At 55.7% G+C, this 27500-nt stretch overlaps 1 protein-coding gene across 10 annotated transcripts in view; it reads right to left on the reverse strand.

Annotated features, from left to right (window-relative positions):
• Positions 1-538: 538 nt before the first annotated feature.
• The window catches only part of LOC101935978 (actin filament-associated protein 1-like 1), a 28661-nt gene continuing 1699 nt past the window's right edge, over positions 539-27500 (reverse strand). For 2 of the 10 annotated variants that reach the window (XM_065584584.1, XM_042840339.2), the window contains exons 2-17: positions 17114-17242; positions 16187-16279; positions 15283-15362; positions 12848-12947; positions 12147-12355; positions 11460-11639; positions 10707-10802; positions 7751-7850; positions 6737-6948; positions 6225-6346; positions 5530-5650; positions 4959-5157; positions 4489-4638; positions 3623-3783; positions 2971-3081; positions 539-2834 (exon numbers count right to left, since the gene is read on the reverse strand). In XM_065584584.1, the coding sequence (XP_065440656.1) occupies positions 2808-2834; positions 2971-3081; positions 3623-3783; positions 4489-4638; positions 4959-5157; positions 5530-5650; positions 6225-6346; positions 6737-6948; positions 7751-7850; positions 10707-10802; positions 11460-11639; positions 12147-12355; positions 12848-12947; positions 15283-15362; positions 16187-16279; positions 17114-17242 (2090 nt within the window). In that variant the 3' untranslated portion in view covers positions 539-2807. The other 8 variants (XM_065584586.1, XM_065584589.1, XM_065584587.1 and 5 more) reach the window with 8 other exon arrangements.

Genomic DNA, 27500 nt, shown 5'->3' on the forward strand with positions numbered 1-27500 from the left:
TGGGGGAGCTGGGGGTGGGGATCAGGAGTGCATGGGGGAGGGAGTCAGGAGGGCATAGGGTGATCCCCACCCCTTTATTTTAAGATGTATTGAAAATGCATTAAAACCGATAAGTACCATTTTAAACATTCAACAGTTGCTTGTGCCACTTGCAGTGTATACCAGAGGGCAGCAGAACTGTGCCCTTGAGAGAAAAAAATCCACTGCTATGCTACAGGACATGGTGTTTCCCTAAAACATCCTTTAAAGTAAAGTGCTCTCTCTTGTTTTCCATGTGGTTACCCCGTATTTCCATCCAGCAGTGGATGTCTTATTTTTAAACTTGAAGAGATGGTGGGGTGGGGTAGGAGAACTGGGGATCCACCGTTTCATGCACCAGCTTTTTTCACCTCACCTGGATTTTAATCTCACCCTGGGTCAGAACCAAAATGTCCGTTGAACCTCAGCCGTATTCCTAATCAATATTTCCCAATCACAAAATCACGGCACAAACCTGACTAAAGGAAACCCCTCCAAGCATTATGCATTTTACAAGATAAATGTTTCAAACCCCACCTTTTATTTGACATGACAGTTTGTTAAAAACAACCCAAAACCCCAGCAAAAAACAAACAAAAAAGACATCCCCCCCCCCATCTAACACTCACATCTTTCTGAATTAATGAGTTACACAAAGGACCTTTAAAGGCACACTGTCAATTTAACATTTCCTCCCCCCCCCCTTTCAATTTGGTAAAAGCATGTTTTTAAAAAACCTCAAGAACATTAGAAAAAATATTTCTACAATTACAAAACAAAATCCAATGCAAACAGTTGCTTTTAAACAAATAACAGTTCCCCTGCAGTGTTTGCAACCTAAACATTGCAGCACCATGCAATGGAAATCAACAAAGTCTGTTTTGCTTTAGATTATGGTCAGGTTCTTATACCTGGATCCTGTAAATTACTGATTCTGCATGAGCAAGCCCTTATGAAACCCACTGGGCACTATGTGGTATGAGTTCCTCTCTGTGCTCCACTGAGGATGGGAATCTCTAATAGCCCAGCTGGAGTGACTCAGGCTTTTAGCTCTGGAGGTGTCATCTGTTTCAATCCCAGGTGTGTTGGGGTGGCTGTCACGCTGGGCCAACTGCAGCCTTGTTGACGTCAATATGGCTCTGGGCAGGCCCAGGGGAAGGCAGCTCTGATTGCAGATCAGAACCAGACAATGAAAGTGATGTGAAATTGATTTCTGTTGTCCAAGTCTTGGCCGAAGAACATAAATAACGATATGTTCTCTATATTTTGAAAAATTCTTTTCATCGCCTAAGGTGTTATTTATAACAAGACACTAGTTTATTCACAACATATTACCTTGAAGCTGACTGAGTCCCTATAAAGATAAATACAATCAACGCTCCTGTGTTTACACTATTCTCAATGCAGTTACTCTCATGCCACTTGCTGTAATGAAAGTTGTGTCCATGTCTCAACCTTAAATATTCACTGGGCATCTGAGCTTTCAGGCTTGGGAGAGAGTTACTAACCAGACTTTGCCCTTGCTCTGGTGCTGATGGCAGCAGATCTCAGATTGCTTTATGAAGGTGGGTCAGTGTCATTAGGCCTGTTTGACAGAGGGAGAAGCTGAGGGACACAGAGGGGAAGAGACTTGCCCAAGGGCAAAACCCAGCCGTCTTGACTCCCTGCCCTGTGCTCGATCCACTAAACCACAGTGGGCACCTACAGTTGTTCTACAGCTCATTGGACTCTGATGTTTCAAAAAGAAGTGAATTGCCCATCTCTAAATGGCTACAGAAATTGTTGTCTCCTCTTAGCAGAGCCTGTGACCACTTCAAAAGCAGCTGCCACACTTCTCGGTCCCTGCTCATGTTTCTTCCCTTTCAGTTCCATCATGCAGGCTCCCAAGAACAGCTGGCCAGAGGCAGGGTAGCATCACACCTCCTGGCAGCCTCCTCCTCCCGTTTAGACTCCTGGGTGTATGGCCAGCGTACCCAGTTAGAAGCTCTCTTCTGATTTCAGACATGCCCAGCTGCACAATGCATGTAATGTTATCAAAGAGCTGCATCATTCCATCCCTGCACCGTAAAACATCTGTGTCTATCTGGAAACCAAAAGTAGGGCTGATATCTCTATGGAGAAAGGTGTTTGCTAGGAAGAGGAGTGGAGGAGATCCATGAAAGACTTCAAAGGACTCAAGAACACGTGGCTAGGTAGTCCAGAGCATCCTCTTTGTATCTCCACTTTCTTTAGGGTCTAACACCATGAGAAGCTGTTGTTCATGTTTGCTCTCATCTTTCATCCCGTGTTTCAGGAGGCATTCAAGAGAACTGTCTTCTGAAGCACCAGCCTATGCAATTTGAAGCTGCAGGAAGGTTCCGTAAATAAAAACAAAGAAGCCATCTCGGCTCCCCTCTGTCACATCAACTGCAAGGAGGAGAGTGCTGGTGGCTAATGAGCTCGCAAGCCACTGCGGAATCGCTCCCTGGAAAATGGTACCAGATGGATATGCTGCTGTGAAGAGTCCAGACCCGGTAATGCTGGGCAAGCCCTTCCCCACCCAGCCCGGTCCCCCTTTCCCCATTTCAGTGCTATTGCAGACAACCTATAAAAATCCAGTCAGTTTAAAAAAAAAAAAAGAGTTATTGTAACATTGATAACTATGGTAAAAAAAAGGAGAGATTCAGAGTTTATTCTGCATGATCCACATGCAGCATTAACGGTATATATATAGACGCACGGTCTGATATGTATATGTACAGTGCAATGTCTCCTGCCTTTGGGAACGCTCAGCGGGTGGAAGGGGCCGATTACATGGCAGACTTCATCTCCCATTCCTGAAAGAGACAGATGGAGAAAGGACAATTATTCCCATGTCCTGGGGGGGGGGGGGGAAGAGGGTGCTAGGTGAGCCAGGCCATTCCCCCTGCACCCAGCGTGACTCTCCCTAGTAGAGGGGATGCCCCTCAGTACCTTTCTCTTCTGCAGAACCTTCCCCTTTTCAATGATGACCACGGAGGGCGCTCGCCTCAGGGCGCTCTTGGTGGAGGTGGTGCGTTTCAGCAGAGGTGTTAGGAAGGAACCCTGCGTACAAGGGTAGAGAGAAGAGGGGTGGGGGTGGGAGCCCCCTTTTGCCCTTCTTTCCAACCTGTCTTGGGGGTTAGCTGCCTACCCTGCACGGCCTGTGAACAGAGGCTCTAGGGCAGTGGTTCTCAACCTGTGGCCTGTGGGCCACTTGCGGCCCAATCAGCACAGAGCTGCAGCCCATGTGACATCCTCAGGGCCAAATAGCTTGAGAACCACTGCTCTAGGGCCATTCCAGCTCAGTCTCTGGTCAGATCTCTCCCTCTGTCTAGGGGCTCCCCTCCATATGGAATCACCTCCCCACCTTGTCTAAAGGCAAGAAAGAAGGACCTAAGCTAGACCTGACTTTCTCAAGGAACAGGAGAGACGCAGCAAAATAAGGAGAGGGAAAGAGGGAGAAGAGAAGTCGCTGGGGAAGGGATGGGAGAAGAGAAAGGCAGGAAGACCTAGGACAGCCCCTGCTGGTTTCTAGCCCCCAACTGTTCTGTCTCATGACTGCCCAGTGTCTGGCTCTCACCCATCCTGCTTCATCCTCCTTTACCTCGGAGCCTGCTGAGCTGGTGGCGGTGGCTATGTGGCCCTTCAGAGACTTGCCGATGGCTAGCAGGTTCATCTCCGAGCCGGCCTTCAGCCTGGTTTTCATCCGGCATGCCCTTTCCAGCTGCCCTACTTTCTCCTCCAGCTTGGGGAAGGCCCTCTTACCTGCAAGAAGGCAGATCGTGGGAGATCGTGGGGCCATGTGAACCCACGTGGCAAGCTGAAGGCCCAATCCTGCCACCCCGACTCACTCTGGGTTACAGCCATGCCCCGAGAGTTGCAAGACACCTGTCATAACCATACAGCTAAGGGTAGCATAAAATCCCTCCTTTACCTGTAAGGGGTTTTATTACCTTGTAAAATTACCTTCCATCCTGATTTTACAGAGGTGCTTTTTTTTACCTTTTTCTTTATAATAAAGTTCTTTTTTTAAGAACTTGACTGATTTTAGTGTCCTAAAGATAAAGGGTCTGGTCTGTACTTTTATTAAAGGCAATTGGTTAGTATATTATTCTCAAGCCTCCCCAGGAAAGGGGGTGAAGGGGCTTGGGGGAATATTTTGGGGAAACAGAGACTTCCTCTTCCCTAGATGTTTGTCGAAATCACTTGGTGGTGGCAGCAATACCGTCCAAGAACAAAGAAAGGATTTGTGCCTTGGGGAAGTTTTAATCTAAGCTGGTAGAAATAGGCTTAAGAGGTCTTTCATGCAGGTCCCCACATCTCTACCCCAGAGTTCAGAGTGGGGAGGGAACCTTGACAACAACCATGGCTCAACCCTCCCAGCCCTCTCCTGCACTGGGTAAGTCTTGCTGACCCCTGGCACAGGGGCAGGGGATCAGCAACCTGCCTGAGGCTGTGCAGCGATCGTACCAATTAAGAAATCCAAGCTGTCTGGGGCGCCCTTCCTCTCGGGCTGCATCAGCGTCCGCTGAGACTGGAAAAAATCCCGGCTTTTCAGCTCCGGGGCCACTTCTACCCACTGCTTGTTCGGAGACTTGCCCGGGCTGGCTGGAGGAGCAGCTGGAAGAGCATGGGAGAGAAAGGGGTCAAAGGCTGTGTGACCATGAGCACTCAGAAAGGGATTCCCCCTCCGGGCATGCTGAACCAACCTAGAGACGGAGCTGCTCTGTGCCTGGGGCCAGGGGAATCCTGGACATGCCTAGCGCCAAGGGGGAGGAGCTGTTCTGTAACAGGCAGTGAGAAGCAGAGGGGCACTCCTCTACACATGTGCCACCCTGAGACCCACTGGAGCCAGCCCGTCCCAGGGAGGCAGCGATACCCTCTCAGCACATGCCGTGGCAGACGTGGGAGCCGAGCAGTGCTGGGACACTGCCTCTTACCGAGATGGGGCCACGCTCGGCTTCTGTTGGACACAGAGTCTGCCCCCAGTGCAGCCATGTCCCTGCTGTGCTGGGAGAGGGAGCCTCCCTCACCTGTCTCCTCCGGAGCCCTGCTCTGGGGGTTGCTGAAGGCATTGTCGGGAAGGGCACACGGGAGTCTCTGCATCTGGTCTTGGGCGGCTCTGTCCAAGCTCTGCTGCTGCAAAGAGAAGCCAGTGAGGAGCCTGTGGACGAGCTGGCCAGGCACGCCAACCCAGATCCCCATGGGGGCAGCCAGGGTCGGCTCCAGGCACCAGCTTGTCAAGCAGGTGGTTGGGGTGGCCGCTCCGGAGAGGGGCGGCACGTCCAAGTATTCGACGGCAATTCGGCGACGGTCCCTCACTCCGCCTCGGAGTGAAGGACCTCCCGCCGAATTGCTGCCGCAGATCACGATCACGGCTTTTTTTTTTTTTGGCTGCTGGAGCCGGCCCTGGAGGCAGCTCAGCCCATGGAGTTTCGCCAAGCTCCGCCAGCCAACGGGCTGGCCCGCTTGCTAGAAACGCCTACAGATGCCGGACTACATGGAGGTTACCAGCTGGTGCAGTATATCCGAGTTGGAGTAGACAGGGCTGGGGTGTGTCGCCAGCGGGAGCTGCCCAAAGGGGTCGTCCATGTAGGTGTTGGGGGTCGGGAATCTTCGCAAGAGCAGGCCCCTGCAGGCAGAGCAAAGAGGAAGCCCTGTGACCCTGGGCAGCCGTTGGGGGTGGGGATTTTCCTTGCTTAGCACCTGGGGCCCATGAGTGCTTTGAATTGGACGCAGCAGGGCCTGATGAGTGCTGCCTGGCTGCCCTATGAGCGGTAACACCAGGGGTCACAACACAGGTTGTCCCCAATATGGCTAGCACATGCTTCGGTCATGCACTAGTTCTGTAACTGGGTCCCCATGGCAGTGCCAGATGCAGAAGCAGCCAGGATCCTGGGCCCTGGGGACCTGTCCCAGGAAAGGAGAGAGGGGAGAAAGAGAGATCACTTGATCGTTACCTGTTAGGCACCTGGCATTGGCCACTGTCGGCAGACAGGATATTGGGCTGGATGGACCTTTGGTCTGACCCAGTGTGGCCGTTCTTATGTTCTTAAGGCACCCATGGGCAGCCAGGTCCCCTGCCTTAGCCAAGGGGGAAGGAGAATGGAAAGAAGGCTGAAGGAGGGAGGAAGCTGGGACAACCTGAAGATAGGGAATAGGGGGAGCTGCTCTGAAGAGGCACAGGGGTGCTGCGGGCTCCTTACCCCACAGGGGCAGAGCTGGGTCCATCTCCAGGGACTGAGGTTTCATACACAGAGGCTGGTTCCGCTCCCTTCTCCACCTGCAGGATCTTCAGCCAGACGTCCCTCTCTTCGTCCGAGTGGGTCTGCACCAGAGAAGGGGACAGGTGGGGCCAGAACCATTAGGGAGGGGCCACGGAGATGCCCTCCTCTGGGGAATGGCATCGGCTCGGCAGCCAGAAGGGCAGGAAAAGGACCAGGTGTGACCGGGCAGAGCAGAGGGCCGGGGAACCAGGCCGGTTCTTTGCTGCATCTCTCCATGCACAGCACAATCGGCACGGAGTGCGGCTCCCACGTCTGCGTGACCACAGCACCATCTGGAGCTCTAGGAAGGGAGGGGCAGATCCAGTTCCTACCATCCGTGGGATGCTGCCAGTGAGAGCTGCCCCCCTACCACCAGGCTAATGGTCTCTCTGCTACAGCTTGGCTGAGGGCCATGCCAGCACCATACGGGTTAGCACAGCTGCACCACGCACCTGCAGGATGGCGACCTCTCTGCCTTGCTGGCTGATGTGGATGTGATGGCGTTGGCCCACGTCGGCCCCCGGGGTCACATTGCTGCCCGCCAGCGGCACAGCGTACTCGGGGCTCTCAGTGCAGCTGGGGTCTCTGAACATCCGTAGGGCACCCTGCTCCACCCTGCACCACAGCTTCTGCCACTGGCCGTTCAGCAGCACCTCCAGGAAACCTGCAGAGCGCCCCCAAGGCCTCTCGTTAGGAGACGCGCCTCCGCTGCCTCCTCCGCCATCGGGGAGAGGGCTCAGCACTGACCCACCCAGCACAAACTGTAGCTGATGCCTCCGCGGGCTGTGGGAAAGGAGCTCAGGAAAGCCTGGGGTGAGAGCACGGGCTCTGTGTGTACTTACCCCCACAGCTCTGACAATGCACCCAGCACCCCGGATGTTCCACTCCTGGGTCACCTCCCCACTACCAGCCCTTAGAATCATAGAATATCAGGGTTGGAAGGGAGGTTGTCTAGTCCAACCCCCTGCTCAAAGCAGGACCAATCCCCTGACAATCCCCTGATAGGGATTTTTGCCCCATCCCTAAAATGGCCTCCTCAAGGATTGAACTCACAACCCTGGGTTTAGCAGGCCAATGCTCAAACCACTGAGCTATCCCTCCCCCTTCCGCCAATGCACCCAGAACCCCAGCTGTTCCAGCCCTGGGTCACCTCCCCATCTCCACAAATGCACCCAGGACTCCGGGCTGTTCCAGGCCTGGGTCTTCTCCCCATGTCCACCAATGTACCCAGCACCCCAGCTGTTCCAGCCCTGGGTCACCTCCTCATCTGCACCAATGCACCCAGCACCCAGCCCTGGGTCACCTCCACCAATGCACCCATCACCCCAGCTGTTCCAGCCCTGGGTCACCTCCCCATCTCCACCAATGCACCCAGCACCCTGGGCTGTTCCAGCCCTGGGTCCCGCAGACAGGATGGCTGGGCTAATTGATGCTGCACAGAGTGGTCAGGCTGGGCCATACCGCACCTCCCTTCTTTGGCTCTCCAGTTGGGATGCAGCCAGCTGTAGCTGGGCTGACCAGGGAGTTCTCCTCATCTGAGTCAGAGCCAAGCTGGGAACCTCTCACCTAAGAGAGACCACAGACAATGATCACGGAGGCGAGGGGAATGGATAAGCAGAGGGAATTTCAGGCTGAATATCAGAGATTTCCCCATGGGCAGACCCAGGAGATGGGGGGCAGCTCCCCAGGGAGGAGGAAGCCCCATCACATGGGACCATTCAAATGGCACGACATGCCATAGGGAACAACCCTGTACTGTCTGGTCTCGCAAGGACATCTCCCTCAAATTTCATGGGTCAGGCTGTGCCCTCGGGCACACCCCCCGAGCTATGGGCACGTCCCAGGGCAGAGTCCCTCCTCAAGGTTTACAACATTCTGTGGGCAGCAGCAAGCAGGACTTGTTGTGGAAGGAGCTGCTCAGGACAGGATGGGATAGCAGGGACTGGGGGTCAGGATTCATAGATTCTAGGACTGGAAGGGACTTCGAGAGGTCATCGAGTCCAGTCCCCTGCCCTCATGGCAGGACCAAATACTGTCTAGACCATCCCTGATAGACATTTATCTAACCTACTCTTAAATACCTCCAGAGATGGAGATGCCACAACCTCCCTAGGCAGTTTATTCCAGTGTTTAACCACCCTGACAGTTAGGAACTTTTTCCTAATGTCCAACCTAAACCTCCCTTGCTGCAGTTTAAGCCCATTGCTTCTTGTTCTATCCTTAGAGGCTAAGGTGAACAAGTTTTCTCCCTCCTCCTTATGACACCCTTTTAGATACCTGAAAACTGCTATCATGTCCCCTCTCAGTCTTCTCTTTTCCAAACTAAACAAACCCAATTCTTTCAGCCTTCCTTCATAGGTCATGTTCTCAAGACCTTTAATCATTCTTGTTGCTCTTCTCTGGACCCTCTCCAATTTCTCCACATCTTTCTTGAAATGCGGTGCCCAGAACTGGACACAATACTCCAGCTGAGGCCTAACCAGCGCAGAGTAGAGCGGAAGAATGACTTCTCGTGTCTTGCTCACAACACACCTGTTAATACATCCCAGAATCACGTTTGCTTTTTTTGCAAAAGCATCACACTGTTGACTCATATTTAGCTTGTGGTCCACTATAACCCCTAGATCCCTTTCTGCCGTACTCCTTGCTAGACAGCCTCTTCCCATTCTGTATGTGTGAAACTGATTGTTCCTTCCTAAGTGGAGCACTTTGCATTTGTCTTTGTTAAACTTCAGCCTGTTTACCTCAGACCATTTCTCCAATTTGTCCAGATCATTTTGAATTATGACCCTGTCCTCCAAAGCAGTTGCAATCCCTCCCAGTTTGGTATCATCTGCAAACTTAATAAGCGTACTTTCTATGCCAATATCTAAGTCGTTAATGAAGATATTGAACAGAGCCGGTCCCAAAACAGATCCCTGCGGAACCCCACTTGTTATGCCTTTCCAGCAGGATTGGGAACCATTAATAACAACTCTGAGTATGGTTATCCAGCCAGTTATGCACCCACCTTATAGTAGCCCCATCTAAATTGTATTTGCCTAGTTTATTGATAAGAATATCATGCGAGACCATATCAAATGCCTTACTAAAGTCTAGGTATACCACATCCACAGCTTCTCCCTTATCCACCAGGCTCATTATCCTATCAAAGAAAGCTATCAGATTGGTTTGACACGATTTGTTCTTTACAAATCCATGCTGGCTATTCACTATCACCTTACCACCTTCCAAGTGTTTGCAGATGATTTCCTTAATTACTTGCTCCATTATCTTCCCTGGCACAGAAGTTAAACTAACTGGTCTGTAGTTTCCTGAGTTGTTTTTATTTCCCTTTTTATAGATGGGCACTATATTTGCCCTTTTCCAGCCTTCTGGAATCTCTCCCGTCTCCCATGATTTTCCAAAGATAATAGCTAGAGGCTCAGATACCTCCTCTAGTAGCTCCTTGAGTATTCTAGGATGCATTTCATCAGGCCCTAGTGACTTGCAGGCATCTAACTTTTCTAAGTGATTTTTAACTTGTTCTTTTTTAATTTTATCCGCTAAACCTACCCCCTTCCCATTAGCATTCACTAGGTTAGGCATTCCTTCAGACTTCTTGGTGAAGACCGAAACAAAGAAGTCATTAAGCATCTCTGCCATTTCCAAGTTTCCTGTTACTGTATCTCCCTCCTCACTGAGCAATGGGCCTACCCTGTCTTTGGTCTTCCTCTTGCTTCTAATGTATTGATAAAAAGTCTTCTTGTTTCCCTTTATTCCCATAGCTAGTTTGAGCTCATTTTGTGCCTTTGCCTTTCTAATCTTGCCCCTGCATTCCTGTGTTGTTTGCCTATATTCATCCTTTGTAATCTGTCCTAGTTTCCATTTTTTATATGACTCCTTTTTATTTTTTAGATCATGCAAGATCTTGTGGTTAAGCCAAGGTGGTCTTTTGCCACATTTCCTATCTTTCCTAACCAGCAGAATAGCTTGCTTTTGGGCCCTTAACAGTGTCCCTTTGAAAAACTGCCAACTCTCCTCAGTTGTTTTTCCCCTCAGTCTTGATTCCCATGGGACCTTACCTATCAGCTCTCTGAGCTTACCAAAATCTGCCTTCCTGAAATCCATTGTCTCTATTTTGCTGTACTCCCTTCTACCCTTCCTTAGAATTTCAAACTCTATGATTTCATGATCACTTTCATCCAAGCTGCCTTCTACTTTCAAATTCTCAATGAGTTCCTCCCTATTTGTTATTCCTGGGTTCTATTCCCTTCTCTGCCACTGACTCACTGCATGACCTTGGTTAAGTCACTACCCTGTGCCTTGGTTTCCCTGCTGGAACACAGGAACAACGATGCTAACTTGGGTGGGGAGCGGGGTGTGAGAGCACTCCAGGATCCCCGGTAGCAGGGGCTAAAGATGGCTAAGGAACCTACTCACCTGGGGTGAGTTCCTGCCCTGCTCTGAGCTGGGCAATACTGGAGAGCTGTGGGCAGAAGGCCTGCTGAGAGGAGAGCTGCTCACCTCCTCAATCACCTGGAAGAAAGGGACAGCATTACAGCCATGGAAGGGGCAGCTGGGGGTCCCAGCCCCCCAGGCACAGCGGGAGCCCAGCCCCCTCACAGCAGAGTCATTTCCAAGGCAGGGAATGCGCTGCTGGGAGGGTCAGAGCCCCCATGGCTCCTGCAAACCCCTCTCTAATGCAAACTCCTTGTGGAACCCTGTGTGGGGACGTACTGCAGCTTGGCAAGAAAGGGCACTGGCTTGCCCCACAGACAGCAACCTCTCCACGGCTCTGTGAGGTTTCCGGGAACAATTGTCAGCACCCAGCTTGGCCTGCAGGGGGAGCCAGGCCATAACTTATCTGCCAAGCCCCAGCTGACAGGACGGTGCCCGTCCCCACTTGCAGAGGGGAGTGGGCAGCGCAGGGCCTTGACAGGACAGTGCCTGTCTCGTCCCGCAGAGGGGCGTGGGCAGCGCAGGGCCCTGACAGGACGGTGCCCGTCCCGTCCTGCAGAGGGGAGTGGGCAGCGCAGACTCACCCGACATGTAGTCTCACCTTGAGAGGAGCTGTTCCCCCACCCACAGTCCACCTCAGGGGCTCCCAGGCAGTGGCAGAGGCCACTCTTGACCCTCCCCACTCCCATGGCCCCCCTCCATGCACAGCTCTGCCAGGGTGTAACACCTCCAAACCTTCCTCCAATCCTCGGCCTGCTGGCGGCTCTGGAAGCCCATCACCAGCGTCTCTGCCGCTGCCCCCGTGATCTTCAGCACATGCTGCATCTTCTTGCTGCGCTTGGCCTTGTAGGCAACGCGGCAGCCGCGCAGGTCCAGCTCCAGCACTGGCTGCAGGTCCTTGGCACACTTGTAGCACTGTGGCAGCACAGGGCAAAGGGCACGGCTCAGCCAAGGGGTGGGGACCGCAAGGGTCCGAGTCTGGGGATAGCAGGGCTTGGAACTGGAACTTGCAACCCTGACCCTCCCCGTACAGGGTCTGCAGGTTTAGGGGGTCAGGATTGGCGGGATGGGGGTTAGGGGTGCAGGGTCTGCAGGTCTGTGGGTTTAGGGGGTCAGGGTTGGGGGGATGGGGGTGCAGGGTCTGCAGGTTATGGGTCTGGCAGGTTCAGGGCACTGAATGCACTTCAGTTCACCTACCCTTTTACAATGCAGCTCTTCCCTGCACCCACCTACACGTCCCTGCACTCTTCGCCCATCAGGCGCCTGTTGCCAAGGCCCTCCCCGCCCCCTCCCCCCCCCCCCGGCACTGTCCCGCACACATCCCAGCCCACGCGGCCTCCACAGCAGGGGAAAGGCCGTGCCCAGGGAAGCTGTCTCCACCTGTGAGTGCTCCCGTCCCTCTCCATCCCACCCAATGCTCACCAGCAGGGCGTGTTCCCGGACGATGAAGAGCTGCTTGGCCCACTGCCCGAGCCAGCGTTTCCTCCAGAGGAAGCCGCAGAGTTGGGCCTCGGGGCGAGCAGGAGCCTCGGCGGTGGGTGGCCACTGGATGTAGTGCGCACGGTCCTTCACGCAGTCCTCGTCCTCGCCGTACGACTCGTAGTGGCTGCTGTCTGTGTCCCCGCCGCCCGCTGCCCAGAGCAGAAGGGTGGCGCTGAGCAAGCGCCTGGCAAGAGTGGAGCTGCCTGTTGGCAAGGGGCTGCCCCAACAGTGCCAGGGGCCTCTGAGCTTGGAATGGGAAGCGCACCACGCCGCAGGAGCTGGGAGCCATGCAGGGAGCAGAGCGGGGCTTGGAGACCTTACAGTCCATGCCCATGCGGCCTAGATGGAAGAGGCAGCACAGCATGCAGGAGGCGTGCCACAAGCATGGAGGGTGCCACAAAAGGGAAGCAGCTGGAGGCATGCAAAGTGCGGCAGGGGTGCCCTGTGCAGATGTGCAGCAGGCATGGCACAGATGTTGGAGGAGGGGTCCCATGTGCATACATTGCAGCTGATGGGCCCTGGGCGACAGGCATGGCACAGACACATGAGGGGCAGCTTGTGTACACATGCTGCAGCTGATATGTCCTGCCAGCTGCTCCCACCTCGTTTCGGAGAGGAAGGGGTGTAATGGGGCTCGTTACCTGGGCTCATATGTCCCTTGGGGTTGATGGGCTCTGCCTCCTCGTAGGAGTCCTCAGCTGGCAGGCTAGGGAGGTGGGGCAGGATGCCCAACGGGTTTGTCTAGAAAGAGCAGGGAGAATTCAGCGCGACAGAGCCAGGGGAGGCAGTATCAGGGCATGGGGTGTCAGGGGGACTCTGCCTGCCAGTCCCCTGGGGGCTCAGGAGAGGTCTCAGGAGCTGTGCCCTCCCTTTGCATACTGAAGGGCAGGCTCAAGATACCCCCTTTCCTGGGCAGTTGCTCAATCTCCACCTCAGGAGCTCCCTCTCTCCCTGTTCCAGGCTGATGTGGGCTTGGAGCAAGGACGGATCCCCCCAGCATGCCATCGCCCTGCTCCTTGGCAGCACGTCTGCCGACTCGGAGCCCTGCATCTGGACAGGACTGAGATGAAAGAGCCTTTGATGCCCGTGGCTCGGATTTCTGCTTCCTTCACAACTTAACTGCCCCTAAAGTGGCCTCTACGGTTAATCGGCCCCTGCTGCCTTCATGCTGTTTAGCTACCAAATTAACTGCTTCTGAAATCTGTCAGCGGCATCTCGCGCTCTGGCATAGGACACCGCTCTTGTTCCTGCCAATTGCATCCCGGGAGGTGGTCCTCTCCCCCCTGCCACGGCTCCTGTTACCTCATCTGGAGCCCACATTTGCCTGCTTCCATCCACATCCGGAAGAGCAGTAGAATTCCGCTGGAGCTGCACGTCTGCTCAGAGCACGGGGAAATGCCATCTTGTCAACCAATCCCCCCGCCATGCAAGCAAGACAACATCCTGCTGCTTGCAACAGAGGTTGCACCACTCTATGGGAATGTACCATGTCTCTGCTGCATGCAACGCATCTTCAGCCGCATGCAGCGGACAGCTTCCCCTGCTGCATCCAATGAAATGTGCCTCTCTTCATGCAAAGCAGTGCACCCCGGGCAGCATGTGATGGAACACGCCTCTGCTGCATGCTGTGCAATGTACCATTCTCCACAAAAATTACACTTTGGCTTTGTTGCATGCAATGCAACACCTGCTGTTGGATGTAATGCAACGCATTCTCTTGCGCATGCAATAGACGGTGCTGCACTTCATGTAATATGTGTCCCTCCCCTGCAATGCAGCACACCCGCTTCTGCTACTTCATACCACGTGTCTCTTGCTCTCTGCAGTACAACAGATCCAATACTGCAAGCACTGCAACACATCCTCATATGCAAGAAAATGTGCCCCTGAGGTTCTGCCACTGGACACCTGAGCAGGTGGGAGTGGCAGGGAGGGAGGGAGTGGAGCCCTCTGCACATCCCAGTCTGGAAACTCCCAGTTTGTGCTGCCGACGCTCCTGTTCTTTTCCGGTTTCCCAATGATCTCATGGCCAAACCATCTGCTCTTGTTTGTGGAGGGGCCTGACAGGCCAGCAGCCGGGAAGCCCGGCTCCCTCTGCCACAGGCTGGGAGCCAAGGCGGGCCCTTCCCTAGGCCTCAGGCCGGGGCTGTGGGATAGGGAGGCCTCACTATGACCCCTGTATCCTGAGCTGCCCAAAGGATGGCAAGGGGTAGCTGGGAGCCAAGGGGCAAGAGAGAAAAAAAAGACAGACCCCTGCCCCATCTCCTTCATGCAGGGCCTTTCCCCTACCCTTGGACATAGCCCCCTGAGCCCTTTCCAACCCCAGCCCCTGACGCTGCCTCTAATTCCTCTCCTTCAGCCCGTTTCCCCCACACTCGGCCAGTCACCCCAATCCCCAGCCACTGCCCCTAGAGACCCTGGGCTGGATTCTGAGCTCAGCTACACAGTCAGCCTGGAGTCCAAGAGCAGCAGGAGCAGGATCCGGTCGCTCTCATCTGTATCAAGAGGGTGCAATCGCAATCCACGCCCCTGCTTGTAGCCAGCACTGATGCGGTTATAGGGACAAATGGAGGGTCACATGTGCCTCCCCACAGCCCCTGTTTCTGCCCGTCTGGATTCTCCACCAGGGCTGGGGACTCTGCTCAGCCCCGGGGAGGCTCAGAGGAATGACACACTCACGCATCCCAGGCCCTGCTGGACATGCAGAGCTGGCAGGCTGCATGGGAACATTCCTCCCCACACTCCCTGCTCCGCTCTTTCTGCGCTGAGCGGGCAGCAGGGCCATAGCCCAGGGACGTACAGTGTTGCCTGGAATATGTGCCGGGTCTCCCTCTCCCACGTCCTGTCACAGCAACAGCCAGGGGCTGGGATGCTCCCGTGCCTGGGGCTGGCCTCCTAGGAGTGGGCACAGCAGGGCAGCCACAGTGTGACAGGCTCTCCCGCTGCCACACGCACTTAGCAGGTGCTGGGACCCTGCAAAGCGCTCACCCGCTGACTCCACCCTGGGCATCAGAGGTAACAGAGATCTCTATCTCCCTCTCTTGGTGCTTCCTGACCTGGAGTGATTCAGACTTACCCCGCCTGAGGAGCACTGGCCATTGGCAGCGGGCAAGTCACACTCTCCCCTTCCCATCGGGTCTGGAGACGAGATTGCTGCTGAGAAAGGTAACAATTAAAATCATTTCAACTAGCCACTGGTGCCAGCTGCAACCAGGAGCCCCCGGGTGCTGGAGCTGCTCTGCTCCAAACCTTCCAGGCCCAAGAATGGGCCAAAGATCCTCGAGAGAGCATGCGAGACCCGGTGTCTGGAGCTAGAGAAGCCGGATCCAGCTCTGTGGGAGCCGATGCAAGCTGGATCCAGCCCCAAAGCATTTGGGATCGTTCAGTCTGCGTCACTAATAGAGCCCAATTTGCAAACGTGGATTCCCTGAGCTGGGCACCCAAATCCCTCAGCCTGGCAGCTGAGTGGGCCTGGCCAGTAGCTGAGTACCCACAATGGCAGCTTGGGCCCACACTCAGTGCAGTTGCCATCGTGGGGCACAGAGCTCCAGGCTCTCTATAGCAATGGGTAGCACTGAGACTCCCCTCAGAGGGGGTGAGCATCCTCGCAGGCTGGGGCACCGGGCTACAGTGTTAGCACCTTCGAAGCCAAAGCGGAGAGTCCCGGACACCATCCCATAGGCCGATGTTTCAAACATGCCCAGTACCTCTGAGTGCCAAGCTTTGGGTACCTGCATGTGTCTCAAACGAGGGCAACTGAAATCTCTGGCCACTTTTGCATATTTGGCAGAAAATCTGAACCCGTTACTGGCCTCAACTCACCCGGCCTGATTCTGATCTCACATGTAGGGTGCTCATGTCTGCACTGCAGCTGTGTCACTGACAGCAGGGGCTGTCCCGACAGATATAATTAGGAACCCCCCCTCCTCTTCGTGCGACTCCTGTCACGCCCCCCACATGGTACCGACTCCACTGCTCACCTTGGCATGGGCTCAGGTCAGCCGGCGTTTGGAAGGCGCTGCTCCCAGAGGAGGGCGAGATGCAGCGCATGATCATGTACTCTGCGTCCTCTGCTGTGGGGAAAGAGGCGGATCAGGATTACAGGAGGTGACAGGACTAACGCCACAAACAAGTGGTGGATAAAAGCTCTGAGATCAGGCTGCTGCTCCGGATGGGGTCGGGTGACTCGGCGGGCAGGTGCTGGGGGATTCCAGACAATCCCGAATGAACCTTAAATTCTAGGGACCTGGACGGGGATCGGTCTGGAGACTGAGTCCAGCCATGGCTTGTTCATATTCACTATGCACCATTCTCCTTTGCCGAAAGCCGCTCCAGTCTGGGAGCTGGAGTGAACAGTTTGCAGACACCCCATCATCGGCTGGTATAAAACGACTGGGCAAACCCGTAGGAATAACAGGGATGCTGGAAGAAGATCGGGGTCAGGCATAGCTAAGAAAAAGGGCTAAATGGAACCAGCTCTGGGCAGGCCCAAGGGGACAATCTCATTGGTAAGCAAAGTTACAGAGAGTGACAAACTGGATAACCAAAGATCCAGAGAGCTGGACTATGGTGAGCACCAAAGAAGTCATTTGACTGGCTGGCCCAGTTTCCAGGGATCATGGAGAGCCTGTGGTAGGGTGACCAGACAGCAAGTGTGAAAAATCAGGACAGGGTGTGAGGGGTAATAGGAGCCCATATTTTAAAAAGCCCCAAATATTGGGACTGTCCCTATAAAATCGGGACATCTGGTCATCCTAGCCCATGGAAATGGACAGGGCTGCAGGAACAAATTTGATCTGCGACAGAAAGGTTCCCTCTTGTGGAGTTATTAGGATACAGCCACCCCCATGGGTCATTAGCACATCACCTGTCTCTGGATACCTATGCCCCAGCAGCAGGATACATACATGGAGGGCTCTGGAACCTGGAAAGTAGCTCAGCGATGGATTTCTTCTTGGCCTGAGCAATGTAGCTGAGGTTCTCTCGGTCCAGGATCAGCAGGAAGGACTCTAGGTCCAAAAGGAGCTTGTCTAGATCTGCAAGCAACACAGAAGGAAAAGGGCAGTTACTAGGGGAACCCCATTCTGTCACATCGCCCCCCACTGGGGGATCCTAAGAGAGCAGGGTGCTGAGTCAGCCGACCCCCTGGGAATGCCTTAGAGCCACCCAGCCGAGTGCCTGGAGCTCTGGGTGTCCGGGACAGGTCAACACACGACGGGCAAGGCCCAGGGCCGGAGTTTCCGAGACTGGGGCAAGAGTCTTTCAACCTCAACAAGGAGCAGAGAAAATATCCCTTTGCCCTCCCCTGCTCTCTATATCCGGGCTGGCTCAGAACCGGCTCCTTGCGCCCACGGGCCATCTGGGGACGAACAGACTCATTGCTCCCATCTCCTGCACCTGACCCCAGCTCGCAGCACAATCCTGCCATTCAGAGGAGGACATAAGAGGTACCCAGAGCTGCTAGGGAAGGGGGGAGGGTGACCGAAGGGGGCGACAAGGAGAGAATAAGCAGCAGTGGGAGACTGAAGGCCCTTTATGTCCGCACTAAAAGAGCAGGCTTGTTTCGGGGACTGGGCTTCCAGGTTCTTTGAGAGGAGAGATGAATATGGGGTTTGACTGGCAGAAGGGTGAGTTTAACTCAGTGTTTCCTGCCAGAGAGCGATTGACCCAGAGGCTCCCCAGTGTGTCAGGGAGGGGGGTGGCAGCGCTGGAGATGGAACTGGAGCGCCCCCTCGGGGAAGGCTGGCCAGGGCATGTCAAAGATGCAGAGGCGGCTGGAAAGTTCTCCGGTGACATCTCTCCTTTCAGTCCACTTCCCTGTTCTCCCTCGCCGGGCTAGCAATGCTGGGGAATGTCTCGGCATTGTCTCCCGGGCTGCTGCCTGAACGAGGCCTCTTCACCCCTCCCTCGCCCGTGACCCCCTCTGTCAGACAGCGGGGCAATTGTGCCCCCAACCAGCGCTCAGAAGCCGCCGTGCCTTCACTGACATCCCACGCACCGAAAGGGGGGGGAGGGAAAGGGAAGGAGGGGGCGATAATGTTGCACCAAACAGCACAGCTGATGAAGGCTGGTGTGTTCCCAGTGCAATGCAGAGCATTTACCCGCCGCCCCCTCGCATGGCTTGGAAAGAGGAATAAAAGCCCCCAATCAGCCCAGAACAAAGGCAAAGCCCAGGGAGAGCCTGCCTGTCCTGAGCCACAGCTAAGTGCTATGGGGCCAGCCAGCAGCATCGTGGGTCACAGGCCTGGATTCACTTCCCATCCCTGTCTCCCTCTCTGTCAGCCTCTGGGGATAATGATAATTGGTATTTCCAAGGCACCTGGCACCACAAGAGGGATTCTGGATCATTGTCCCCACCCATGCTACGAGAGGGAGACTGAGGCACGGAGCATGGCAGTGACTTGCTCAGTGCTGGGCAGCAAGTAAGTGACAGAGCTGGGAATGCAGCCTATGCTCCCTGCCCTAGCCACTTGACAACACCCCCCAACTGAGCACAGAATGAACCCAGGAGTCCTGCCACCCAGGCTCATGACCTCCAGACCATCTTTCCTCTCCAGAGGCCCTCCTTCCTCCCTCTACGGGCTTAGCCCAAGATGTTCACACTTGGGGGCTTACAGATTGACACCGAAAGAAGCAGCTTGGTTTGCAGAGGGACTGAGCACCTGCAGCTACCACTGACGCCCGCAGAATTCGTGAGCACTCAGCACTCCTGAAAATCTAGAACTTCGGGGATTCCGATCAAACAGAACCTAGACGCAAACCACCCCTTGCGTTTGGTTTGCTAATCCCTGCCTGGCTTTGCCCTGTGTCCAGAAGCAATCCCTTGTTCCAGACAGCCTGGCACTGGTATGGCAGACCCAGAAAGGAGTTGTGGGTTTGACCCAAACCCTTGGAATCAGCCCTTCGCCCGGTGATGGCTCCGTGGATTCCTACACCTCGGCAAAGCCATGTTCGAATCCCAGCTCGGGTCACAAGCACAGCGAGTTGGGCGAGCCTGGTCCCCAGCAGGGGTTCGGCATTCTCACCACAGCCATTTAAGAGATGCAAAGCGTTACCTGGGCCATAAATGGTGGAAGGGGCCCTCCAGATTCTAGCCCCAAACAGAAGCTGTGTCTGCTCTATGTCCCAGCAGCAGTTTCCTGCATTCAAGAAACATACGGTGGAGGAGGGGCTTCTTCCCCCTTCCTCAGTCAGTTTACAACCCCACCCCCACCATCCCCATCAGTTTTCCCAGGAATGACACCGAGCAGAGGGCACAGCATGGGGAGACATGCAGGAGACACCCAGGTCACAGCTTGCCCACCGCCTGAACTCTGCTGCAGAGGCCTGGAATCGCCAGCGGAACCCCAGAGCCTGGCCCTGCTCCACTTCTCGACCAGCCAAATTTCCTCCCAGGGTGGAGACCTGGACAGTGCTGCCAGCTTTCCTCACGCTCCCTTCCAGCCCCCAGAAGCCCCCTCGTCCCCATAGAGAGGGGGTAACACAGACTCCCCCCCTTTTGCTTCCCCACTGCCAGGTTGCTCCTCACCCGCCCTGCCAGGCTGCTCTTCCCTCCTCTCCGCCATGCATCTGGAAATGTTTTGCGTCTCCCTTCTCGGCACCACTCCGGACGGCTCCAGGCTCCACTCCCCGCTCCCAGCTGTGATAAAATGTTGCAGGCCCGCTGACGAAACCCACTGATTCTTGGCCTGGGGCCCAGGCGGCCTTTTCCTCGTCCCCCCAGCACCGATGTTCCCTCATTGGTTCCCCCGAACGCAAAGCTGCAATTTGCTGCCTGGAACAGTTGCAATGTTGGGAATGCTTCACCGAGCCCATTCTGCCCAGCCATGGCAAGCCTGCTCTAAAGGCCCCACCCCAGGCCCCCTCAACCTCCAACCCTGACCCTACCCAAACAGGGCATCCTCCACCCCCCCAGGGAACCTCCCTACCCCCCGGGGGGTGGGGGGTGGGACAGGGCTGAGACCAGGCCCATTTTGACTTCATTCCTTGGAACCCCCTCACGGCGGTGACGAGCCACAAGGCAGCCCATGGGCCCTGCTCCCCATGGCGGAGATGGTGCCCGCTGCTCTCTGGACACCTCACCACTGTAGGGAACTGCCACGTCATAGGGCCTGTTGGGAGGGCAGTGTGGGCAGAGCTGTTCTAACCTCAGCTCGGTGTCCCCAGGCCCGGGGGAGCAGGGGCAGGATTTAAGATGGCTCCCCATGGCACTTCCCTGATGAGTCTCCGGACGGATCACGGTCAACAGCTCCCCCAGATTCTCCACCCCCCCAGCTGGCATTCTCACAACCATGAGAGGGGCCCCATCCCCTGGGGGAGCAACAAGACTCTGCCAAGTCCCTGGGAGGCAGGGGGGCAGAGAGGCTCCACAAGGCTCCTGGTATGTGAGTATGCAGGGGCAGCTCCATCCCTCTTCCCCAGATCCTTACGCAGATAGTCATTTATCTGATTAATGAGGAAACATACGTCCCAGGCACACAGCACAGCATCCCCAGCACATCATCCCCCCAGGGCACACTGTCCACGCCCCCCCCCAGGTACACTACACCCCTGGACACACAGCACAGTGCCCCCAGACACACCATGCCCTCCCCGGGCACACAGCCCAATGTACCCCTTTCTGCACACACAAGTTCCCAAACACACACACCTGTTTTCTCAGTGCATCTTCCAAAACACACAACCCAAGCCCTCCTCCCAACACACACACACACACAGCTCAAACACATCTCACTCTTACCCCTCAGCACCTCCGCCACACTAAAGCACGCAGCCCAGCCTTCCCCCAGGAGCACCACGTTGCCCAGCCCAACGGGCCCACATCCCCCACTTCCGATCACAGTGCAGCTGGCAGGGGCTGCAATCCCAGCCCACCTGCGAGGGAAGGCCTGGAACCACCCGCCCTGGGGCAGATGCTTAGCCCCTCAGTTTGCCCCTTGCTCCTCTACACGTTTGAACACACAGACAGGCTCCTAATGGCTCTATGTGCCCGGTCCTGGGAGGTCACGCCGTGGGAGCCAGTCACAAGGGCCAGTGAAGGGAGAGATTGCATTGCATTCCTCCTTTGCCCTGGCCTGGCACAATGGGAGGTGGGGGAGGAAGTTTCTCATCAGCTGCAAGTCTACCTGATATAAGCAGCCTGCCCCGCTGCCTGGGACCGGGCTACAGATGAAGCGCCATCCTTACCCTCCAGCTGGGGAGGGTCAGGTCGGCAGCTTCTCGAGTCGTATTGACAGATCCGTGTTGTTTTCCGATGACACTCCCCTTTCACCTCTGTTCTAGCATGCCAGCACCTTTCCATCCATGGACACGTGGCTCTCTCCTCCGTCCTCCTCACCTACTCGGCTAGGGAATCACTCAAGTCTCTTATCCCCACTCTGGCCAGCCTCTCCTGCTACCACCTGCCCTGGTAGGACAGCGCCGACTCACACCCAACACTGCCTTTCACAACAATGGACGGAATCTACCGGGGCTCACAGTTCATCCAAGCAGGAAACAGGGAAGGGTTGTTCCCCATGGGCCGTTCTTCGGCCAGTCCCAATGGGCTCCCACCACGTCCTTTGGGGACTATTCTACAGCCTTGCAGGGTACGGCTGCACTGCAGCTGGAGGTGTGATTCCCAGCGTGGGCAGACATACACGGCAGTAGCTGTGAGCTAGTGCACTACAAACAGCCGTGCAGCCATGGCAGCCCGGGCAGTGGGATCGGCTAGATGCCCTAATACCTACCTACAATCTTGCATGGGACTGGACTCAGGCAGCTAGCTCGTGCCACTGCAGCTGCACTGCTTCGTTTAGTGCGCTGGCTCAATCAACGCTAGCACATGCCCGGGTACGCGAGCTAGAAAATGACGACTCGGGCTGCAGTGTGGATATACCCAGAGATCTCGCTCTTAGGCAACATCTCCTGCTCTTTCCTTTGCCCTTTTCCAATTTCCCTCAACTTTAACATTCTCCAGCAGCAGATCAGGTTGCAGTGTTGGATGGGGAGTGGCCACTGCCCCCAAACATTTCCATGGGGGCAGCTAAACAAATATGAATGTGCCCAGCACTGATGCACTCACACATCGGCTAGCAGCTGGAGCTACATTGGTTAGGATCTAATGCATAATCCAGCCAGTGGGCACGCCAGACCCAGTGGTTTGAGAAGTGAACACAGTGCGCACCATCAGACCCATGGCAAGCCGTGTGGTCAGTAAGTGGCGTGAGGAAACGTCCTGGCTTCTTCACAGGATGGTCAAGCAGAGGAGAGGGCTGGGAAAGGTGCCCAAACTCCGTGTGTTGCAAGGATGTTGGAAAGACTGATACGGAGCTGCCAAGTGCGCAGAAGCAAGACAGCCCCCGCCCCCCTCCCACCTCCCCAGTCCTGGCTCATAAAACAGAAGGGTTTACTGTGCTTTATTCCCACACCCCGCACCCTGTAGTTCTGAAGGCTGCAGACCTGTTGTCTCATGTTCCCCCGGGGCAAGAAAAGCCAAGGTCATATTTCATCATGGGATTCCAGTTTCAGATTCGGCCACGCCGGTCAAGAACACAGAACTGTGTCTGTCCCTCCCCGCTTCCCCCTTCCCACCACCCTGCTTCCTAATCCACAGATTGGACCACAAATCCGTTTGAGCTGGAATCCTTCCTTGCTGCTGAACCGGCCCCTCCATCCAGGATGATAGTCTCACCTCCCTGCCCAGCCCATCTAGCTCAGTATCCCCACCCCCCTGCTACTCCTGATCAGACCAGTGGGTCCAGCCTGGTCCCCACAGCTCTCTGCTGCGCTGGGTCAGACCAATAGGCCCACCAAGCCCCAGGCTCTGGGGATCAGACCAGTGGGCCCATCTAGTCCCACAACCTGCCTGTTGCAGAGGCCAATAGCTGATGATTCAGAAGAAGGTGAAATCCTCCCCACACATGGACCAGACTCATGCCGTGCGACTCCTCGGGAAGGCCTGACTGCATCCAGGGGAGAGAGCAAATGTTGAAGCACCTTGTAAATGGCTGGGGATGCAGCAGAGCGGTAGATGGCCCAGGTCCTTGGAGCGGCATCAGGGTGGTTTGAGGGGGAGCAAGCACCTGGCTGAGGTGAGCCTGGTTCTCAGCACTGCAAGGAATCTTGTGCTGGCAGAGATGGGGATTTCAGCTCTCTGCCCGTCCTTTGCACAAACCTACTGGGTGGAAAACGACCAGCGAGCGGCTCAGAGACTGGGTGAAGGGAAGAGGAGAGCGAAGCGGCCGGCGACATGGCAAGGGAGGGTGGGTGGGTGGATGTGGGAAACGGAACAAAGGAAGAGAGAGAGGTGGGCAGTCAGCCAGCACAGGGGCTGCTGGGCTCCCCCAGGGGGTGGCGGCTGAGTGATGCATGATTCCTCTTCTCCGGCCCACTCTCTATGCAGCTTGGGCTCACTTCTCTTCATATACCATCCTTTCCTTTGGCGCCACCCCCTTGCATTCCCAGAGCCCCAGCATCCTACCTGGGCCCCATCTGCAACTCAAGGGAGCAAAACGCTCTGACATTGCTCAGCAATCCTGCAGCCTGGGTCAGTCTGGGGTTCAACAGGAGCTTGGCCTCATCCATCCTGTCCCCAGCTGGTGCTCCCGTGCCTTCCTCCCAGCCTGCCTGACCCCTGGATCTCCCCCAGGCTTGGGCCTCTGCACCATCAGTGGTCAGTGCATGCACCTGCCACAGGGGGTGCTGCAGAGCCATGCAGGGCCCTGGGGCAAAGAGAGAGATGCTCAGAGGAGAGGGAGGGATTTGGGACAGGGGCGCAAGGGCAGGCAGGGAGCATGTGCAAACTGTCACTGCCTGCAGGAGAGAAAACATCTGGGAGGGAGATGGGTTTAGCAAAGCAGGAGGGGATCCAAACATCTGGACTTCCCTAGAAACGGGGCGGGGGGGTAATGACTAATTCCATGCACCTCATCCAGGGGCAGCAGGGCAGGGGGGCACTGGGAAGCGGGGTGGGGGGGTTGTTTTCTGGAAATCAAGGGAGAACTCAGGCGAGGGAGACATCCCTGTGCACAGCACAAGCAGAGCCAGCATGCTCCTCCAGCGCAGATCCAGGGAGCCCCGGGAAGGGAATCCAGGCCAGGCAGGGGGCCCTGTGCACTGAGCACTCCCTGCTGCTCCCCTCTGGTCTCCCCCTCTCCTCATTTCCCTCTTTCCTCCCCCCACCCCAGCAGAGTCTGCATTCCTCTGTGATGACATCCCCTCCACTCCCAGCACCACTCCTCTTCCCCCCCACCCCTGCCCAGGGGCCACATCTCCTCTCAACTCTCACCTTGCACCTACTCGTGCCTTATCCCCCAGCTCCCCAGAACCCCGCACCCAGCCCACTGGCACCCACAGCTACGAGCAAGAAGCCCAGCTCTAACAGGATCTGCCCTGCCATTAACTCTCCTCCCCCCAGCCCCCCCACACGTCAATTATGGTCTGTCACAAGCTCATTCAGGGGCTCACCCGCCGCCTAGCACCCAGAGAGCAACGCGCTTCAGGAACACATGACATGGGGGCTGGGGGAGGAAGCCACCCAACGTGCAAGGGATGAGTCAGAGCATTTAGTGCCCACGGGCCTGTGGGAAGCAGCGCTCCTCCTCTGTAATGTCAGCAACGGGAGAGCTCTGTGCACGCGCGCACTGCATTTCATGTGGGTTTAGTACGATGGACTTGTGTGTGTGTGTGCACGAGATCATGTGCATCCCGTGCTTTGTCGCACATGTATGCGTGCACAAAGGTGTGTGTGCGCCCATGTGAGCTCACTCGCTTCGTCACACATACCTGCAGGTTTGTGTGCTTGCGTGTGCACAGGTGGCTGTCTAAATGACAGGGTGTGCACGTGGCTGTGTCTACACGCCTACGAGCGTGTGTGCCTACAGACGTGTGCTCACGCTTGTGTGTCAGCGTGCCTGTGCTGGTGTGAGAGTCGTTCCCTGGCGCTGAAAGCCTGGCTGCTGCAATCCAAGGGGTCTCCGACTCGCCCCTGACAACGCGCCATCTACAAACATCCCAGGCCAAGTAAATGCTACAGAGATTGAAAACAGCTGCCTCGGTTTCCATGGAGAGAATGAGCAGTTGAAGGTAAACGCATCTGCCCCCATTCCTGTCTCCTCCCGCAATAGCTGCTGCCTGCAGCAACGTGCCCTGTCCGGGTCCCCATGCCCCAATCCCAGGTCTAGCAGGCCCCTTACTGGGAACCGTAGGAGCAACTTGCACAGCGGCCCAAAGAACAGGAACTGCCATGGAGCTGGGGAAGTCTAGACAGTGCAGGGAAAGGCACATGGAAAATCCAGCTCCTCCACCAGCCCATTCCTAACACCTCGTTCCCCTGCTGCTGTCAGCGATGGCTGGGCCACGGTCCATTCAGAGGCTCCAGATGATGTGCCCTGAAGGCGTGCGCCGTGTTCGGGGGAGGTGGGTGCTGAGCTCCCCAGGGAAAGGGCTCATGCCATAGACCCCGGTGTGCTGCCTGAGGCTTCCATCACCCAGCTCCAGAGTGCCCATGGGACCAGCCCCAAGCGCCTCCTCTTTAAAGTAGTGCAAAAGCCAGAGTCACCAAACTCAGCCAGGTGTTGGCGGAGGGATACAGTCTTCCAGCAATGCTAGCAGGAGAAGGAACGAAGCCCACTCATTTATGCAAAGGCTTCACTGTCATCTTGTCGTTGTCCCTACTCCCCACCCTGCATACACACACACACACAGGTCTGTTCATCTGTGTGTCACCATCTCAGATTGGGAATTCCTTGGAGCAGATGCTGGTTTTATATAGCATATTTGTGCAGCACCTAGCACACTGGGGCCTGATCCTTGACTGAGACCTCTATTATTATTTACATGACAGTACCGCCCGGAGGCCTCAAGTGAAATCAAGGCCCCACTCTGCTAAACACGTAGTAAGAGACAGCCCCTGCTTTAAAGAGCTCACAATCCAAGACGGACAATGGTGGGAGGGGAAACAGAGGCAGAGAGAGAGGAAGCGACTTGCCCAAGGTCATCCAGCAGATTACTGGCAGAGTCAGAGATAGAATCCAGGAGTCCTGGCTCCCAGTCTGACGCCCCATCTGCTCGACCGCACTGCCAAATAATAATAGCCTGAGTTTCAGAGGGAGACAAAACTTGGCTAAGTGGGATGGGACAGGGGCTGGCTTTCAGGTGAGCCCCAAGGGCACGTATAAAATCAGGATGCTAAACACTTGCTAAAAGTGTGCCCTGTTGCAAGGAAACACACAAACACCCTGCACGCTACAGATCTCAGCGTCCCAGGCACCAGCGCAGGTCTGTTGTCACCAACAGATTGGCCAGCTCCCTATGCAGGGCTCTCTTTTAGCCAGATCCCTCCATGGGCACAGGGGTATATCAGAGCCCCTTGGGACCGAGCCAGCACGGTCATGGCAACCTTTGGACAGCCCAGAGATGTCGGAATGCAGCAATCCCCCATCTGCAGTGCATTCCCAGCAACAGCAGGGGGGGTGGAGAAAAGGTGAAGGAAGACTGGGATGTATCTGAGATGCCAGTGTTTTAAGGCCATTCAGCAGCTAGTGCTTGATCTTGATACCTTTCCCCCCGGTCACCTTTAGGGACTGGGAAAGCTGCCAGGAATTCAGATGCAAGGCTCAGAGCTGGGTGCACAAAGCAGACAGAACCACCCCCATCAGGGGCCTCGGTCAGTCCTTTAAAGGGAGATCAGCCGGGATCGGGATGTGACTCCCACCTCCCCCCGGATAAAGTCTCCTCCTGCACTATCACCCCCTATGCAGCAGAAGCCAGGGATGGGGAAACAACCACTTCTGCAGGGATTTCATCTCAGCCCCGACATCCCACTCTGACACCCAGCGCTGCTGTGGGGAGCTCAGCACCTGGATGTGAGACCGTGAGGCCCTCTGTATCCCATGCCAGAATGACCCCATTCCCAGGGAAGTTGCTTCCCTCCAATCCCAGGTTCTCCTAATTTGATCTCTGCTTCCTGAGCCATCTCAGCGGCTCAGGGCCTGGACTCCAGATTTCTGAGCTGTGTTGGCCAACTGCAAGATGACTCATACCACGAAGGGATAAGGGAGGACGATTGCAGAGAAGACATGGCAGTTCTGGAATTCCCTCTCTGGGCAGCGTGTTTCCAAGCGGCAGAGAGAAGGGCTCTTCCAGGCATGGGTCACAGCCCTCACCCCTGGAGATCCCCGGCCTCCCAACCAAATACCCCAGAGCAGAGAACCGCCCAGGAGTGCTTTCGAATGAGCCCACTCTGCAAGAGAGAGGCGGCACCGATGGCACATTGGCACCGCTACATGTATGTCAACGCCTGGCTCCCGGGCA

The sequence above is a fragment of the Chrysemys picta genome, chromosome 2, assembly GCF_011386835.1.
Source record: "Chrysemys picta bellii isolate R12L10 chromosome 2, ASM1138683v2, whole genome shotgun sequence".
In the NCBI taxonomy this organism is placed as follows: domain Eukaryota; kingdom Metazoa; phylum Chordata; order Testudines; family Emydidae; genus Chrysemys; species Chrysemys picta.